Here is a 20,232-nt window from a genome sequence, read left to right as displayed (position 1 = left end):
TCTGCCACCAGTGGCCACATCTTGCCACAGGAGCAACACATTTTGGCCTTTCAGAGTAAGTGCCATGTGATGCTGGCCTCCTTTGTTAGAATTCCACCAAGGCCAGGCTGTCCTCCTGTTGCTTTGTTTCTTGTCACTGTTATGGAAACCTACCAATGGATGCCATTTACACAATACACCATGTTATTAAGAACCATTTTCACCTGTTCCCAAATCCAGTGAGCAAATTCAGACTAATTTTCTGGCACTGGGGTTTCCACAGTTACCGCACAGATGGTGGCCATCTGTTCAGAGCCATGACTTCTCTGTCAGATGAATGCACTGGAACACAGCAACCCCCCTAATCCTGCTCCAGCTGGGACAGACCATGCTCACACAGGCAAGGTCTCCCCTCAGCTCATTACACATCTTGGCTGCCACAAATCATTTTTATGCTGGCTCCACCCAAAGCACACTGTTCCATAAACATGTCTCCTTACTTTCTATGAGGTCGCTTATTGGCTCCCGAATTTGTTTATAAAGTTTCCATTACAGAAAAGCAGCATTAATTATACGGACAAAGGCCCCAGAGACTATCCATTACACTTATGCATCTTCTACAAGTCAACTCATCTGGAGAGAATTTTAAAAAGCAGATCTGAGATATGCCATAGGGTGGGGGATCCAGGTTAAAAAAATTTAAAAAAAAATTGCACTGGGCTGGTAAAAGCTGCTGCATGAGACCAATTAGTTTTATTTGAAAGGAATTTTATACTTTTTATAATTTTATACAATTATAATTTTATACTTTTTCAAGAAAGAAAGGGGTAAACACCACAGTCTAAATTTACAACACACAAAATTATGTTTAAAAAAAGAAAATTAACAAAGACACAAAACAAAGCAGTTAACAAAATAAACAGTCAAAAGATCTCAGCCCTCCCCTCTTCAGGAAAGAAGGCAGTGAGAAGGCTATATGAACCTTCTGGAAAGCACTGCACAATGTTATGGAATAAACCTTGCTTATCTCAGAGGTCTACCAGCCTCTACACAAAATGAAATCTGAAGATCTGAATTGTAAATTTTAATTATCAGGTAGCAATTAAGGAAGGAGGCGTCCAGTGAGATAACAATGACACAAGTTATCTAAGGTCAGAACCAGCAATTTCAGTTGGGGGCCCCAAAAACAAACCAGCAGACATAGCAGCTGTTTCAAGGTAGGTAGTATAAGACTATGCCAACTGGGGCTTGCCAAGAGGCAAGTAGTGGCATTTTGTACCAGCTGGAGTTCTGAACTATCTCAAAAGGCAGCTCCAGCACAACTGCAGTCACATAACCTGAAGTCACCAAGATATGACTGACAGTGACTAGGTCTCAGTCTTCTAGGGGCAGCTGCAGCTGTTGAATCAAACAAAATTGAACAATGGCACTTGTGGCTGAAGCCTAAGCATCCAGGGGCAGCAGAACCCCCAAACTTCATCCTTCCAGGAAAACATAATCTCATTTGAAACAGGCATTTCCTGTCAGCCAATCCACTGAGGTACCCACTACTGCTGCAGTTCGCAAACTTTCAGGGAGTCTGAGGACCGCAGTAAGTGCCTGCATGGTAGCAGGGAAGACAGCTGGGGCAGGGGAAAGGTGGGGGTGCAGGGAGCCCTGCATGACCATCTGCAGGGCTTCCCAAAGCTTAGAAAGTGAAAGCGGAGCAATCACACCCCACCTCCGCAAAACTGGAAGTGGAGTGCAATCGCTCCACTTCCACTTTCTAAGCTTCAGGGAGCCCTGCAGATGACCGGGAGGCTGCTGCAGGAACTGGTAAGTAAATGCCAGTCCCTGAAGCCCCCTTAGCGATGCAATCCTGGGGATCGCGTTGCTACCTCTCCTCTGCCCCTGCCCCTTAAGGGGGTAGAGGCCAGGGCCCTCAGGCTGGGGCATCACGGCGCCCCAGTTTGAGAAGCCCTGCACTACTGTATTATCAACATAGTAGATAATCTGTGTCTGAGACCTTATCTGGTTCGAGTTTATATTTATTCATCTTCATTTAGTCCATCACATACTGGAGAGCTTAAAGAGGTCACTGCCTCACTTGAATCCAGCATTAAGAACAAATATATCTGAGTACCAACAGCATAACCAAACTCCATAGACCTGGACTACCTTCCCAGTAGTTTAATGTTAAAAGTGGGGGGGGGGGAGACAAAAATCTAACAGCATTTCTTCCCTGGCAAAAAGGATTATTATTAAGAAGGGCAATCCCTTGGGGAAAGAACAATCCCAGCATCACCCTTTATAACGTACCCCTGGAAAGGAATGGAACCACAAGACAAAGCCCCCAATTCCTAGTCCAGGTTGATACAGTGGCTGAGGGTATTAAAAAATTGCTGAAAGGCAGCTTTTGATACCCATGAGCTGGGTTAGGCACCCCTGTTTTTCTCACAGAATAGCTAAGATAGTTACAGCTCCAGACTGAAAGAGCCTTCCCTAACACTTTGAGGACCGAGCCACAAATTATCATCGCCAGCCTTGCAAACAAGTCCACAACAGAAACTAGTCTACAAACATTAATTACGCCACCTGCCAATGTATACCAGTTTTCATTGGGGAAAAATTTATAACCTGAAGAAGAAAAAACACACCATGCACATTGGCATCCAGTTTACAAAGAAGTTATCTACCTGCTCATCTGGAAGCAAATCCTTATTATTCAAAACTCGATATTATTATTAGGTTGTAATAACAATACACCATGTTATACATAAATACCTCTAACTATCCTAGGTCCCTGGGAAGGCCTTGATATTTAGAAAACAACAGCCATGGTAAGGTGGGCAGTAACTAACAACAACAACAACAACAAAGAAGAAGCCTTATTGAAGCAGCATACATATTACAAAAATATCTGTGAATATCCTCAATATTCAACAGGACAAATCCAGCCACCAACATCTGGTGGCCTGTGTATAAGAACAACTACTACTACTGCACAGCAGTCCTTCAGAATCAAACAAACATTTTAGCCAGGAAATCATAATTACTGAGTCTTGCCAGCATGTGCATTGACTAGTCAAGACAGCAACATGTCCCAGCTCCCCCTCTACAGTCCCCACTCACAGTCAGCGCTCAGTGCTAGATTCAATTGGATAATCTTTACATTTCCACTCGTTTTAGGCCTTCCCCTGGTTTCTGCTTTGTTTAGAGTTGAGGATGACAAAAAAAATCTGCAAAAATGTTTTGATCACAATTTTTATTTCAAAGAGCATTTGTCCAGGCAAAGTTTGAGAAAACCTCTCCAGTCAAATCACCTGTATCAGAGAGGAAATCTCCAGCATTATATATGCAGATATAAATAGCTTGTTTACTTCCTCCCTACACTGAGCAGTACTAACTATGTGGCAAAAGGAACTGCTGTATTAAGAACCTCTCTCATTACACAGAAATAGACATTCTCTGGATTGCATGCTCTTGTAGGATTCTGGCAGAATTGATGTTCACTTTAAAGGAACTCTTCTGAAACTACCCACCCACAAATTCCAGGAAAAGAGAATGAATAATTTTCAAAAATGCTACTATCCTGGTTGGAAAACTCAACTTTAAAAAAGGTTTAGATGAGATTTTGTTTTTCAAAAAAATTGATTAACTTTCTCCTGGAAATGATCTGCTTTAAACTGAAATCTGAATACAAATATGTTTAAAAAATCTACATATTCTGAATCCATGATCAATGGCACTGAGCCATGATCAAAGGCTGCTTTTCTAAGTTAACCAACAAACGAGGCAGCAGTGGCTGGTGTGGTGATGCCGAAAGCCATAAACAGAGCCTTGTGCCCTTACCAGCAGGTGTTTCTTGGAGGGCTGCTTGCATTGCACACTGTTACGCAAACCATCCCACTTCAGCTGCCACAAACAGTTCTTTCCCTCACACCCACCTTCATTAGGATATCGGCCTCTACTCCTCCATCATCACTCAGCAGTTGTGGTTTACTGCTTTCAGTTCCACTACATCAGCTACCACTAAAACCAGGGGCAATACCACCTGACTTTTTAGGTCAGGCATTATAAATATAACACAACCCACATACTATTATTTATTACTGTGCAAATTATGAGCAAGCTGTCAGACAAACAGCATGCATTTCTAATTCCCTTCTTGCCACTGATCTGCCCAATACTACCAGCCTTTCGTTCTGAAAAGCCCTGGGCAGTCAGAGTGCAAGTAAGCGATTTTGCTTAGTATTCTTAAACATGAAGGAAGTCAAACAAATTCTTAATTTCACAACTGCTTCCCTGTCTCTGATAGATATAGATTTTGGCGAGTACAAGATGTGGATTGTACAACCAAAAGTTTTGGATTACACTATCTAGGAGTACAATGGCTTAGTTTAATTACGAACAGATGTTTTAATCATCGTAGCAACTAATTGGAGTGCATGCTCATTTAGGAAATATGAATTATCTTCCAACTTTCTAATAAAAATTGATTTAAATCAATCCACCTTCTTATTCTTCCAACCACTTTAATTCTAAAATACTGTAGAACATGCCCAAAATAACCCTTTATTCAAATTCCCTTTAATAGTGCACTCACATACATGCCTACTCAGAAGTTAGTCTCACTGACTTGAATGAATTTTACTCCCAGGTAATTATGTAAAAGTTTTCAGCCTAAGTCAAATTACTTTCCCATCTTTGGCAGCCTCCTGCTTACCAAGAACAGTAGTGTTTTACCTGGTAAAATTTATCTGGTAAAAGTTAAGAAAGTATTGCTTACTAGCAAAAGCATTTGAAAAAAATTAAGGCTTACCTCCCTATAAGCCTTCACAGGATGATGTTCACTTCAAACTATTTTCAAAGTTTCAGATCGGAACATCGAAATGTACTAAAAACCCTCATCCACCAACTGATAAAAACGAGTAACCACGGTCAAGCAAAGTTACCCAACAGTTTTGATGATCTTAAATGCAGGACTTCGATACTGATTCCAATACACAGACTTTAATATTCCCACTCTATACCTGACTACACTGAAGTTGCACTACACAAAATTCACATCAAGTGCCACTTGGTATTATGGGTTCCCTGCCTGCTTCTGTCACAAAGTGGAGCCAAAAGTTTTCACTCTACATCTTTGCACTCAGAATTTCATTTGACTTCCCACAAAAAAGCAACATCAGATACACAAACAGTCCAAAACAGTGTTACTACATTTTTATATTCCCTCAGGCATTGCAGGGCAAAGATATTAAGCATATTATGCAAGAGGCAAACACTTAAGCTTTTGTATTTCTTTTTCACCTCTGCTTCCTAAATGTGGAGGGTTGCTATGATTCAAAGAAAGAAAGAAAGAAAGAAAGAAAGAAAGAAAGAAAGAAAGAAAGAAAGAAAGAAAGAAAGAAAGAAAGAAAGAAAGAAAGAAAGAAAGAAAGAAAGAAAGAAAGAAAGAAAGAAAGAAAGAAAGAAAGAAAGAAAGAAAGAAAGAAAGAAAGAAAGAAAGAAAGAAAGAAAGAAAGAAAGAAAGAAAGAAAGAAAGAAAGAAAGAAAGAAAGAAAGAAAGAAAGAAAGAAAGAAAGAAAGAAAGAAAGAAAGAAAGAAAGAAAGAAAGAAAGAAAGAAAGAAAGAAAGAAAGAAAGAAAGAAAGAAAGAAAGAAAGAAAGAAAGAAAGAAAGAAAGAAAGAAAGAAAGAAAGAAAGAAAGAAAGAAAGAAAGAAAGAAAGAAAGAAAGAAAGACTGGTACAACATGACTAGAGACACTGTGAATTCTTGAACTGAAGATCTGCAATTGTCCAGGGACATGCTGAAGGCCTGAAAGCAGCATGTCTAAGTTCACAAAACTGCTGAGGGAAGTGTCTGAAATGCACTGCGAAGCTGCAGTTCTATATGAGCAACACACTATACCACAGAGAGGAGAGCCTTAAGAAAACAGCTCCTTCTCCAGGAGCAATCACAGCAACACCTCAAAGGGTGGGTGCCCTGAGCAAGGCACCTTCAGACTCTGGATAGCTCCTCTCCACCTTATGACAATTACTAACATACCAAGGCCAACAGACCTCTCAAGAACAAAACTCAAAGAAAGCACATTTGCAGAGCTGCAGGATTCAGTCAGTCAAGCCAATTGCACTATGAAAATATTAGACATAAAAATGGTTCAGCACATCACCTGCCTTCCCGAGCACTACTTGGCTGGTGACTAAGAATAATTTAGAAAAGTTAGGTTGTGACACCTGACCACAGTCAGGCCAAGACACCTCATAGGCTGGAAAGCAAGCAAACTACTGTACCACAGAAGACATAGTACAACCAAGCCAAATTCGTCTGCACACCTTGCCACTGTTTCACTAGCAACAGCCACACACAGGCATCTCCACTAATTAAGGACTTCCACTGCCCAATGCAGCACTCCCTCTTCAGCAGCAATGTATCCAAAAACACACTCACTTGTGATTCTAACCAAATACTAACAGTACATCAAAATAGAGTAGCTATTCAACACACATTATGCACAAAAAGACCCTGAGGACACACAGTGCTTGTCTGTGCTAATAACTACCTTGACAATCAAAACTGGATTTCTAGAATAGCCTGGTGTGGCAAACCCCAACTCTAGAACTAGGCAAACCGAAGACAGGTTAACAATATTTACTCCAGAGAAAAGGCAGCTCAGCATACACCACATTGGAGAAGACTGGGGATGCTGGTTTCATATGTGAAGTACCTCCCTAGTCACAGTTGAGGTTAGGCTCGCTTTGGCAGCTGAGCAGAGGACTAATGCCTGTATCTACTTCTGCACTGGAAGTTTGGCCTCCCCATGGAGACATAAGCTGCTCTAAATGTACTAAAGGAATCTCTTAGACTGGCAGCCTCAACATCCCTGACCCATATATTATGGGTAACCTTTGGCTCATGTCAGCACAGTCTTTGGAGCTTGAGTCACAAGAGTTGGACTTCCCATCTGGCACAGTGAAGCAACAGTTTAATTGTTGGCATAAAATACAATTGGCTCTACAAGTCTCATAAACTGAATGGAATTCCTAGCCAGGAATAATGTCAATTATCTGCAGATAGCCTAGATGTTGCTTGTTTTGAAGCTGTCGGTGCCAAGGAAATCCTTTATGAGAAACAGAAGCCAAGCTCAGACTCACCAAAGCACAAACACCTACAGAACAATTTCTTCCAAATAACTTGGGAATTAAAATAACACAATTTTAAATAAGTACATTTTCTTTATATGCAATACTGTTCATCCTTCAAGTCTTAGTGCACATTAACTTCAGGTGTCACCATATCAAAGCTATTGAAAAGGTGCAACATACTTCAGCTTTAAGAATACATCTGAACAGCTTCAAAAGAATGGCAGTGGGATTCTGTGAGATCTTCCACAAAATAACCTTGAGCTAGTAACTACATCAAGCAATGCAAAAAAGTCACTGCATTTCACACAAAGTGCTTCCAAGTTTTTCAGTACATGACATACTTCTGCACAAGCCACACCCTAGTTCAGCCACACCACACCCTAGTGCTCCTAAAACTTACAGTACATTCTCATTAAACACTATAAACAGATATCTATCTGCAATTATGTAAAATTGGTTCCCCTGCAAGTTGAGATCTGGAGCATGAAATATTTTAAAACCGTCATTTTTTTTTTAACAAAGCAGTTTGATCAAGTAGTCACATTAAGCACAGACAAAAATGGTTCCAGCCTTCAAAACCACAGATGTCCAAGAAAGCCAGAGATTATACTAATTTACAAAGTTGTTAAACAAAACTCTCTAAAACTGCCTGAGGCATTCAAAATATCCCACAAGATTTCATAAATAAGCAACTAATCATGGACAGCAGGCCATTCCTGCTGCATCAGTGAAGCCTGATTTAAAAGTTCTGCTGATAAAATTTGAGTCATTACTCTAATGCAGGGGTGTCCAAAGTTTTTGGCAGGAGGGCCACATCAGCTCTCTGACACTGTGTCGGGGGCCAGGGAAAAAAAGAATTAATTTATATTTAAAATTTGAATACATTTACATAAGTATACATAAATGAATATATTAAAGATGAACTTGTATGAATGAATGAAGGTCTTGCAATAGCTCAAGGCCTATAATAGGCTTGCACAAAGCAAGGCTGGCCTTTCCTTTGCTGCTGCTACTACATCATAGATGTGAAACAGCAAGCAGTGGAGGAAGCCATAAGAACATAAGAACAGCCCCACTGGATCAGGCCATAGGCCCATCTAGTCCAGCTTCCTGTATCTCACAGTGGCCCACCAAATGCCCCAGGGAGCACACCAGATAACAAGAGACCTCATCCTGGTGCTCTCCCCTACATCTGGCATTCTGACTTAACTCATTCCTAAAATCAGGAGGTTGCGCATACACATCATGGCTTGTACCCCATAATGGATTTTTCCTCCAGAAACCCGTCCAATCCCCTTTTAAAGGCGTCTAGGCTAGACGCCAGCACCACATCCTGTGGCAAGGAGTTCCACAGACCGACCACGCGCTGAGTAAAGAAATATTTTCTTTTGTCTGTCCTAACCCGCCCAACACTCAATTTTAGTGGATGTCCCCTGGTTCTGGTATTATGTGAGAGTGTAAAGAGCATCTCCCTATCCACTCTGTCCATCCCCTGCATAATTTTGTATGTCTCAATCATGTCCCCCCTCAAGCGTCTCTTTTCTAGGCTGAAGAGGCCCAAACGCCGTAGCCTTTCCTCATAAGGAAGGTGCCCCAGCCCCGTAATCATCTTAGTTGCTCTCTTTTGCACCTTTTCCATTTCCACTATGTCTTTTTTGAGATGCGGCAACCAGAACTGGACACAATACTCCAGGTGTGGCCTTACCATAGATTTGTACAACGGCATTATAATACTAACCGTTTTGTTCTCAATACCCTTCCTAATGATCCCAAGCATAGAATTGGCCTTCTTCACTGCTGCCGCACATTGGGTCGACACTTTCATCGACCTGTCCACCACCACCCCAAGATCTCTCTCCTGATCTGTCACAGACAGCTCAGAACCCATCAGCCTATATCTAAAGTTTTGATTTTTTGCCCCAATGTGCATGACTTTACACTTACTGACATTGAAGCGCATCTGCCATTTTGCTGCCCATTCTGCCAGTCTGGAGAGATCCTTCTGGAGCTCCTCACAATCACTTCTGGTCTTTACCACTCGGAAAAGTTTGGTGTCATCTGCAAACTTAGCCACTTCACTGCTCAACCCTGTCTCCAGGTCATTTATGAAGAGGTTGAAAAGCACCGGTCCCAGGACAGATCCTTGGGGCACACCGCTTTTCACCTCTCTCCATTGTGAAAATTGCCCATTGACACCCACTCTCTGCTTCCTGGCCTCCAACCAGTTCTCAATCCACGAGAGGACCTGTCCTCTAATTCCCTGACTAAGCCCTCATCCCACAGCTCATACGAGAGGTCAAACAGTCACCCTCATGCTGAGAGCAGTTGCGTTAGGCCAGTGCGGGCTCCAACAAATCTCTGGAGGTCCAGAGGCTCATTGGAGACTGGGGTCTCCCTGAGGGCCACATTGAGAGGCCTCGGGGGCCGCATGTGGCCCCAGGCCAGGGTTTGGGCACCCCTTCTCTAACATTACTATAAAAATGCTTATTTTCCTAGATTTTTCAAGGCTATTCTGTGAGATGTTAGCTGAAAAGATGGGGTTTTCTCCTTTCCAGCTCAGTCAACTTAACAGGTGAGAACTGGGTCCTTTAACTGTTTAACCTATCTGTTTGAGAGGGCTTAGACCTTAAGAAACAAACCCTCAAGTCAGTCACTTGTTCTCCCCAAAGCAACAGACTTTCAAACACCATATGCCAGATATCCAGATGTTTTTATTTGCTTCCATCAAGCAGTACATTTAAGTACTATCCTGCTGCACCAACAGAAAACAAGATACTGGGGTGCTCTAGTAAATGAGAATTTAGAAGTTTGAGGTGGGGGGGATCTGCAAGCAAGGAATAACCATTGCTTACAATGTCACTATTGAACCAGGGATAATGAAAGGGCATGGGAAATATTGTTTTTCAGATATACACATTTCAATCCACAACAGTACCTTATTAATATTGTATATTAAAACAACAGTTCAATAAATGGAAAATATTTTGTATCCCTAGGTAAAACAAAGCTTTCAGTAGTTACACCTGCCACTTACTTCTAAGAGCTCTCAACAAACAGATTCAATGTGTTAAGATCTACAGATAAGGGGTCAGGCTCTTCCACAATTGTCCGGCTTAGCCAACACTAGCTTTGGTCTACCAGCCTGGCTCTGGGCTCTAACAGCCCTGCAGCATCCCAAAGAGGAAGAAAAACTTGAGAACTGAAAGGAAAGGAGCTAAGAGCCAAGTTGAACAACTGTAGATGGAATTGTGGTCTGCAGCCCCACCCACCACCAGTACTCATTACAACATACGGGAAAGCTTTAGGCTGGTGTGTTAGCTGCCAAAATATCTTCCAAGACTCAATTGGTGCAATCATATTTTTAGTCAATAGGTTCCACCGGAACTAAAAAACAATGAACAAACTAGTCTAAACTAGCCCAGAACAACTACAATGGTTTGAATAATCTACATAAGGCAGAGGTAAAGAACATGCACCTAACAACCTGATCTAAGCACATCGTTTCAGGAATAAGCCCCACTGAGTTCAATGAAACTTTCTAAGTTACTCCCTCTAGGCACAAAGAATAGAGCTATGGCAGGTTCCAGTCAAATTCAACATAACATTCCCCTTCTCTATGATACCTCCCTTCCATTAGCCACACCACTATGCTGTTGGACATGCTGGAATGCAGCCAGGCAATTCCACACTTTCCCTTGGACTATCCATCATCAAACCATCAGGTGTGGAGTGGGGAAAGGACAAGGGAATTAGGCTGGACTCCAATAGCCTCCACCACCACCAAAGGAAGGAAGATTGCAGCCTTAACACAGACCTAAAAACAAGCCAATTCATTTCACAATTTACTCCTGGCCCAAACAATCAGGGTCAACAGCAGTGAAATACCACATCACTCCCCAGACTGCACTCATTTCATGGGGAAAATTAAGCCAAGTATCCTCTGTCATCAATCAGTAGCTTAAGGAGCATCAAAAATAAGCTGCTACAGCAACAAATAAAAAGGCAACAGAGGCATTGGTGTCAGTGACATCTTTCATAGCAGAAGGGAAACACACCAACACTAGTAGAAGGCTAAAAGAGGATGCTGAATAAAAATTACACACACAGGCTTAAAGCAAATGTTAATATTCTCTTATACTACACTACATTAATCTTTTGAGACTAATTGCCACAGGAGTTGAAAGTGGACAGCTAAGCTATAAAGAGTGACATTGTGGAGGGTGGCATGCTAAAGCGACCTCTCTAGAATCCAGGACTCTCACTGGATGGACCTGGGTAAGTCACTGTACCTCGGTCCAGCCCACCTCACAAGGTTGTGTTGGGCATGAAATCAGGTTACCTCCATGCGCAATTAACCTTGAGTCCCTTGAAAGAAGGTCAGAACCATAATAACACTAGATTTCCCAAATTATTGGATGTATTCAGAAAAGACAAGACAATCAGTTACAATTAATCAAATGTTCACAGCAAATACACCCTCACCTAAAGCAACCAAAACTGCTAGAAGTGTTCAACGGGGACCAGAGCTAGTGTCCCAAAAGATCATATACTTGTTCTAACATTCATCAGTGCTGCCTTTGACAGGAAGATGCTGGGCTAGTGGAACCACGTACTGGTTTTCCTGTATTTCAGCAAGTTTAAAGCACATCATGGCACAATGGTATTTGCTTTATTACACAATCAATGTACCTTCATTCCTGCCAACCAAGACATGGATTCAGCACACCCTGTAACATTTCAACCATATTACTCCAGGTCAAAAATATGGATAGCAGAAGACTGAGGACGCAGCCAAAATACTACTTGACAGTTATAGCAAAGGCCATTCTGAAGTCAGTGGTGCTACAACACTCAAAAAATTCAAGGAACATTTGTTTCCATTTAGTTTGCTATCAGAAGCAATTCAAGGTGCTGAATGAGGGCCCAATCCTATCCAACTTTTCAGCACCAACGCAGCCTCAATGCAGCCCCGAGGTAAGGGAACAAACATTCCCTTACTTTGAAGAAGACTGCACGACTGCCCTCCACCACAAGATGCAGTGTACACCCCACTGCCATGGCTGCTTCAGCACTGGAAAGTTTAGGGTCCTAAAGCCCTAAAAACCCTGGGACTACAGTATCCAAAGGATCACCTTCCTCCATAAGTCTGCCTACACCCTGAGATTCTCTGGGAATCCTGCATATTCACTTACTGTCCAAGGTATAGCTTGGGGGGCATTCAGGAGGGCCTCCACTGTGGTGTCTCCCTTCCTGTGGAACCCCCCCACAGAAAGTTCACCGTGCCTCCTCCCCTTTGCCTTTTTGGTGGTGTCTAACAGTATATTTATTTCAACAAGTCTTCCCCAATCAGTCATACTGCTATGTTTTCTCTCTGTCCTTATGTGGAATGTCAATGTTATTTTGACAGTGTACACTATTTCCTTAAATCATGGAAAAAAGCAAGATACAAACAAGCAAACAAACAGCCATGAGAAATCTTATTACCACCAGCACAAGGAGCACCATGGAAATCAGACAGGATATACAATTTATCACATCCTGGATTCCTTATAACTGCATGTTCAACAGGGATTTTTCAAAAGTGAACCATTACCAAAGGAAGGGGAGGCTGAAAGACTGCAAACAGGAGCTACCTGAAATACTGCCATAAGGTTCCAAAGTATCTTAAACACCTGATGTTTAACACTTGACAATTGATTCACACAATCCCCAGGTTTTTCATACCTCTATTATTAGTTTTTCTATAGTAAGTCAGGGCCCAATTCTATCCAATTTTTCAGCACTGGTGCAGCTGCTATACAGCCCCAAGGTAAGGTAACGAAAAGATTCTCATGCCTTAAGGAGGCTTCTGTGAGTGCCTCCCCACCACAGGATGCAGTGCATGCCCCATTGGCACTGCTGCACCAGCACTGTAAAACTGGATAGGATTGGGCCCTTAGTCATTAACCATCAAACCCTGGTATTTAAACCATCACTGCCAAATAGGTGTGCCAATGTTGTGCAGCACTCACTTGCCAGAAAGTGAGCAGAGGTCAAGAGCCAAATAGTCATAAGCTGTTAAATAAGTGGCTCAGAGAAGATTTGAACTGGATACAACAGAGTGCCTCATCTTTAAAGACACTGCTATAAAAAATCTGCAGGAATTACAGGTACGGTCCCATCTCAAGACTCCAATGAACACCAACACTTAAGACACTTCCTAGTGTTTCTGCCACCGAACACGCCTAATATTCTCCTCCCCCTCCTCTCAAGCACTAGTTTATGACTAGTTCTAAGGAATACAAGCGCCTAACTACACTTTAACACTACAGCCACTACATTCATTAGCAATAACCAGAACATAAAAGGTTTTAAGGAGGGAAACGGTTTGTGCAACATCAGACTTTGGCATACCACCAAGAAGTGCCCTGTTCAGAAATGTTTAAAAAACTACCACTCTAAAGGTTTTCTGTGCTGGCAAGTGACCACATACCAACAGAAAGGAAAGCACCCCTCCTTTTTCACCGATGGAAGATGCAGTTCCATTCAGCAATTTGAAGAGGTCTAACGTTTTCAACACTGGTGCAAGAAAACTACTAGTAAGCAGTCAGAATTGGTCTATTCTCACAAAAGCAACATAAGAGTAAATAGAAATATATTTTATTCTATGAAACAAATTTGAAGATATAGGAGAGCCCACACCAAAGCAGAGGAGCAGGCTATAAGTATGAACAAATGAACTCCCAATTTTGTAATAGCCTTGTGGATTTCACCACTAAGTTGATACTAAATTGGTTCCACCCATAACAATTTTATATCACATGTGCCAGATGCTCTAAATGTGAGCCACACTGACAGTGCAATTCTACCCAGAGATGTACGTACTATATAGGATTGCAGCCAAAGGGATCCCACACCTTTACAATTATCACACTTCACTAGGCTAACAGCCGGCAACCATTTAAAATGCAAACTCCTCCTTGTCATTCTAACAGTGCAATCCTATACAAGTTTACTTTAACAAATCTCACTATGTTCAATAGGGCTTACTGCTAGGTAAGTGAATTTAGGACTAAATACAGCCTAAATCCACTCCTATGAGATTCCTGAAAGCATGTAAAGGGAACTTTTCATTCCTCCCCAGTTCTTGCTGTCAACAGAAACAAGTAGTAGAACTACATGCCAAGGACAATATTTCAGAGGACAGGGAAGGTCTTAATTGCAGCTGTGACACGGTGTGTTTGGCACAGAAAGTCTCTTCCAATTACAAGGTTTACTGTCCAAACAACAGGAGCCAACGCTCAGAGAGAACAATCCATGCACCATGAAAATGGCCAGGACATTTTCACAATGCTTTTCGTAATAATGCTGAAGATGTGAACTCTCTTAAGATGCTATATAAAGAGTTTTATACATCATCCTCGTAAGGTTGATCAATACAATCATGCGCCACTTAATGAAGAGGATCGCAACTGCGATCTCTGTCGTCAAGCCACGCTTGACACAATCTGGTCCCCCTGCAGGGAAGGGGATGCTTTGCGGTCCTCCCGAGGGTCATCTGAGCTTCCAAGAGGCAGCACGTATCCACTTGCTACCACTGCAGAGCTCAGACTGAGGGAAATCACGTCTCCCACATGACTTCCGGTTTCACAGAGGAAACCGGAAATCACGTGAGATATGATTTCCCTCAGTCTGAGCCTTGCAGAGGTAGCGTGCAGATGTGCGCTGCCTCTGGGAGGCTCAGACAAACCTCCAGAGGGGAGGGAAGCAGAGCTCCCCTCGCTGGGGTGTGCGCTCCAACGTCCACGTGACCACACATGGTTGTTGGTTATGCAATCCCGGTGTAAGCCTGAACGTCACAAAGTGGTGCACACCTGTATTATTAATCTGATATGGTAGATGGGAAGTCAAAACTGAATGAAAGCCACTTGCCTAAAGCTACTTATGAGGCCACAGCTGAGCCCAGATGCGAATGGGGAACTTCCCAGTTCACAAGGATACCACATCAACTTTTTAAAAATATAAGATGTAAGAGGGGTAATCTCAAGCACTGAATCGAGCAAACTTTCATCACCATTAGCAGGACCAGGGGAGCATGTAGCTCTTACCTTATCTTTTTCATGGGGAAGGAGCGATACTGGAGGAAGACAGGAAAGAGATTCACAGGTCTCTTTCCCATCTGCATTTGTGGCTGCTTTAGAATTGAGTTGGTACAGAGGTCCATCTTTAAGGAGTCGGCCGTGGCCAACTGCCCGCTTGACAGCCAATCGTAACTGCTGGTGAAAGGCAGAAGGGGCACTGCTTGCAAACAAAGCCGACACATCCTTCTGCCCTTTCAAGAAGCGCTCGATGTTCTTCAAAGATGAGCCACTGGACTCTGCCAAGCCCTCGACTGCCCGTTTAATCAGTTTATTCCAATCCACGTTCGGTTTACCATCCAACTTTCCATGGTTCCGCGGCTTAGGAAGTGCTATTCGCCCAGGGTTATCAGGATCCTTATAGGAATTAAGTCCCTTGTTGGAAACTTTTAAGATGGTTCCATCTTTCACACTCAGCTCCAACTGCTCCAAAACAGTTTTGCGGTCTAAACCATGGGAAGAAGACACAGCATTGCATATCCGCTCTTCTGAAGGGCGCTGTTTTTGCTTCTTGACCTTTTTAATGGCCTCCAAAATCCACTCAGTGTACAGCGGGTTTGCGAGTTTTACCATGGTGAAGGCTTCTGTATATCCATAGAGTCGTTATCCCTTATCCCTATGTTGAAGGAGTTTCACAGAATGGGAAAACAAACGATCGAAAAATGGGGAGCAGTTAACCATAGCATACGCGTTTTTTGCCCCAAACTGCTCTTGTGTTTTCAAACAAAAGTATTTCCTATTTCCCGTTTTCAAAAAACAAATATCCTGTTAGGGCCCAAGTCATGTTTTCCAATAAATCCCCAGAACAGCAGCCGAATTCAAGTATCACGTAGGTGAGTAGTACTCAATGCATCTCACTCCAGTGCTTTTTCTGCACAGCCCAACGCAGAGTAAGTGACACTTTCAGCCTGCGAAGAAAAACAAGAGAACAGTTACACCACTTTAACAATGAACCCCAGAACAAACAGCAACTCTGTAGTTTCATGACCCCGTCCCAGCAACAATGACAGCCTAGCTGGGTTTTCTGTTTTGTTTCAAGTGGATCCAAGAATATTTGGCCTGCAACAACTGAAATTGAAAGCAATTACAAAATTGGCATTCAAAATGGCAACGCATCAGGCCTACTTTCCAACAACTCTGCACTTGTGGCAGCCAGATGCCACTGAGCACGAGAGCTGATCACTAGCCACCTACAAAACTCGGCCAGACTCTTCTAACGAAGGCAAGAAACAAAAAAGCCAACCCCCTGCACCAAGTCTTTAAAAACACACATATACAGACACACCCCAACACACAGACACATAAATATTCAGAAAGTGCCAAACACAAAACTTTTGTTCAAAGTCCCCTTTATAACAAGCACACTGGGACTGAACAGCTCATCAGAAGGGCATAACTTCCAACTGAAAAGCAAGCAGCAGCACTCCAAAGACATTTTCACTCACAGATGCAACCCGGTTTGGAATCTTCTCTTGACTAGGGGACGTATAGATCCAACTATTATTCCAAGATGGATCCCACCTAATAAGTAACCATCTTTACCCCAGATGTGCTGTATAGTATCTTTATTCCAGACAAAACCCCTTTCAACACTCACACACACACCCAACCAGGGCTTCTGAGAAACTTTTTCCCCATGTTCCTGCTTGGAATCGTTCCCCTTCTCTGCTTCTTGCTGCTGCTGCTTTAAGTTGACAAGAAGATTCCAAGTGACCCCATGCCACACAATCCTGGGCACCAGGCCTGTTTCCTGAGTCCAACCCTGGCTCTAAAGCAGTGTTTCTCAACCAGTGATACAGGTACCACCAGTGGTACCTGAGGTGGTGTCTTGCTGGACACTTGGCACTGAGGAAAGTGGCACAACAAACAGTGGTAGGAGGCTCGGCTCAGCGGGCAGAGCTCCAAAGAATTCTTTACACACACTCTAAAGAATGTTGGGCTGAATGGGGCTGTCCATTTGGTCTAGGCCAGTGTTTCTCAACCATGATATTTGTACCACTGGTGGTACTTGATGGTGTCTGGTGGTACTCACAGAACCCCCACAACCAGCAACATGACAAACAGCAGTAGGAGGCTCAAAGTATGCTTTCCATGCTCGAAAAGCATGGAAATACCCAGTGCTTACGACTGGGTATTGTGTTCTAGTTCAATGTTTCTCAACCAGTGGTACAGGTACCACCAGGGGTACTTGAGGTGGTATCTGGTGGTAATCCCAGGACCCTTGCTGCCCAGCAGTGAGACCAGAAATGCAACACAACAAATTGATAGGAGGCTCAGCTTGGCGGACAGAGATCCAAGGCATGCTTTTCCTCGCTCTAAAAGACCTCCTGTCCATGTGAGCCTCTTACTGGTGTTTGAATCTTGCCTCTGTTATTCATTCTCAATAGGTGACCCAAGGCAAGCCATTCCCTCTCTCGAAAGCATTATTATTATAACTTACAGGGCGATTATAGGACTTTGTCTGGGTAATGCATGTGAAGTACTTTTCACGCTCAGAAAGCACTAGACCAGTGTTTCTCAATCAGTAGTATGGGTACCACCAGGGGTACTTGAGGTGGTGTCTGGTGGTATTCATAGGACCCTCACTGTCTGGCAGTGAGACCAGGAATGCTACGCAACAAACAGTGGTAGGAGACTCGGCTCCGCGGGCAGAGCTCCAAAGCATGCTTTTCCGTGCTTGAAAAGGCTTGCCATCCATACTTAGCCTCTTACTGGTGTATGTAGTGTCTCTTCTGGCCTCCCAACCCAAAAGTCATCCCCAGTCACTTCCAGTGCCACTTCCAAGAAGTGAGATCAAACCTGGAGAAACAGTGGACCACTAGAGAGGAAGTACATTTGGTACTATGTGCAAGTTCTCAAACAGTGGTACCGTGTATCATCAGTGATACATGAGGGGGTGTTCAGGGGGGGTGTACTGTGGGACCTCCCTGACCCTCACTGCCTGGCAGTGAGATCAGTAACACAATACAACAAACAGCAGTAGGAGAGCTTTGCACAGCCCTCCCATCCACCCTGAGCCTCTTACTGGTGTTTGTCTGGCCTCCCAACCAGTGGTGACTCGTTATGGCATCACCCTGTTACTTCCAGTGGCAATTTGAAAAGGTGGACCACAGCTGGAGAAACAGCAGACTAGGGCTACAATCCTATCCACACTTGGACAGGGTAGTAAGCTCCACTGACTATCACGGGACCTACTTCTGAGTAGACATGCATAGGATTGGGCTAGAAGGCTGCAATCCTAGTCACACTTTCCTGGGAGTAAGCTCCACTGAATATAATGGCACTTACTTCTGAGTAGACCTGCCTGGGATGGGGCTCTGAGGCTAGAATCCTGAGTAGACAAGCGCAGGACTGGGCTGCAGCACTACAAGCCTCCCCACACTTGCCTGGGAGTGAGCCTCGCTGCCTCCAGTGTGACTTACTCCCGAGTGGGCAGGCAGGGCATTGGGCTCTGTGGCTAGAATGCTATCCACACTTTCCTGGGAGTAAACCCTACTGACTCCCGAGTAGGCAGGCACGGGACTGGGGCTGGAGTCCCACCCGCACTTTCCTGGGAGCAGGCCCCATTGGCTGTAATGGGACTTACTTCTGAGGAGACCTGCCTGGGCTTGGGCTGGAAGAGGTGCTGCTGAGGTCAAGCCGGGGAGGACCGGCCGGGGCTGCGGGGCCCGGAGGGCGCCAGGCGGGCAGCGCAATCCAGGGGCCGGGCCGGGCCTGGCCGGCGGGACGCCGGTGCTGCCTCCGCGTCCGCAGGCCGAGCGCGCCGGGCGAGGGGAGGCCGCTGGCCGGAGCGCGCCCGGCCCGGCTGCAGCGGAGCGAGCGAGCGGAGCGCGGCCCGCCGCCTCCCGCACCTGCGCCGCGCGGCCTCGCCCGCCTCAGCCCGGCCGGAGAAGGCCGCGGCCGAGGCAGGAGCCCGCGCAGCCCGCCCGGGCCCGGCCGCCCGGCCGCCCACCTCGCCCCCGCCCCCTCCCAGCCCCCGCCCCGGCCCCGCGCGGGAGAGGCGCCTACCGGCCTAGGCGAGGCGGGGCCCGGGAGCCGCAGGCCGCAGCACGACGACGGCGGCGGCGGAGACCCAAACTGACACGGCGGCCATCTTGGGTCCGGCGCGCGGCGGAGGGCGGGCAGGCCGCTGGGCGGAGCAGCTGGGCAGCCGCGGCGGGAGGAGCGCCGGCAGGGAACAGCCGCGCTCTGCGTGTGAGGGGCGAGTGCGCACGCGCGGGGGTGGCAGCGGGCGGAGGCGGTGCGCATGCGCGTGGAGGGCGTTCGCGGGTGGTCCGTCCCGGGCGCGCACGCGCCAACGAGCCTGGCTGAGCAGAGGGAGCGCGAGCGCCGCTCTCTGGAGGGCGGTCGCTCCGGGCTTCAGGCGCGAGCCTGCACTGGCTGCAGGCGCTGACCTCCCCTGGTCGGGGCTGGCTGGCTAGCTCCCGAGTAGACCCGCCTGCTCCCACTGACTTGACCTGCGCAGTGCAAAAGTCCCGTTGCAGGCGGCGAGGGTTTGCTTGCTTGCTCCCGAGTAGACCTGCACACAGGCTCGTTTGCAACTGATGTGATCCTGCACCTGCGAGCATGCGCTGACTGATCTGGGCCTCGTAAAAGTGCCCTTGTACTTACCATCGCTTACTTGCCTGAGCAGCAAATGGTGCCATTGCACGCAGCAGGGCTTGCTTCTGAGTAGACCTGGAGGATCGCACACCGCAAACGATGCACAAGGCTCATGTGCAACTGGTGTGATCCTGCAACTGCAAGCATGCACTTACTATACCTGGGCAGTAAAAAGTGCCATTGTACACAGCAGGGCTGGCTTACTTGCTCCTGAGTAAACCTGCACACATGCTCTTTTGCAGCTGGTGAGATCCTGCACCTGCAAGCATGCACTGACTTAGCTGGGCAGCAATAGTGCCATTGCACGAATCAGAGCTTGCTTACTTCCTCCTGAGTATACCTGCACACAGGCTCCTCCTGTGCCCTAGACCAGGGGTCTCCAAACCCTGAAAGCCTCTGGCCCACTC

General features: G+C 45.3%; 1 protein-coding gene across 1 annotated transcript in view; it reads right to left on the bottom strand.

The window, feature by feature from the left end:
• The window catches only part of KAT6A (lysine acetyltransferase 6A), a 75,196-nt gene extending 55,876 nt beyond the window's left edge, over positions 1 to 19,320 (bottom strand). The window contains exons 1-2 of the mRNA XM_066639320.1: positions 19,232 to 19,320; positions 15,194 to 16,131 (exon numbers count right to left, since the gene is read on the bottom strand). Of these exons, the coding sequence (XP_066495417.1) occupies positions 15,194 to 15,796 (603 nt within the window). The 5' untranslated portion in view covers positions 15,797 to 16,131; positions 19,232 to 19,320. The remainder of the gene's footprint in view (positions 1 to 15,193; positions 16,132 to 19,231) is intronic.
• Positions 19,321 to 20,232: the final 912 nt, after the last annotated feature.

Source organism: Tiliqua scincoides, chromosome 11 (genome assembly GCF_035046505.1).
Source record: "Tiliqua scincoides isolate rTilSci1 chromosome 11, rTilSci1.hap2, whole genome shotgun sequence".
NCBI classification, from domain to species: Eukaryota; Metazoa; Chordata; class Lepidosauria; order Squamata; family Scincidae; genus Tiliqua; species Tiliqua scincoides.
This window is presented reverse-complemented; position numbering and strand designations above follow the sequence as displayed.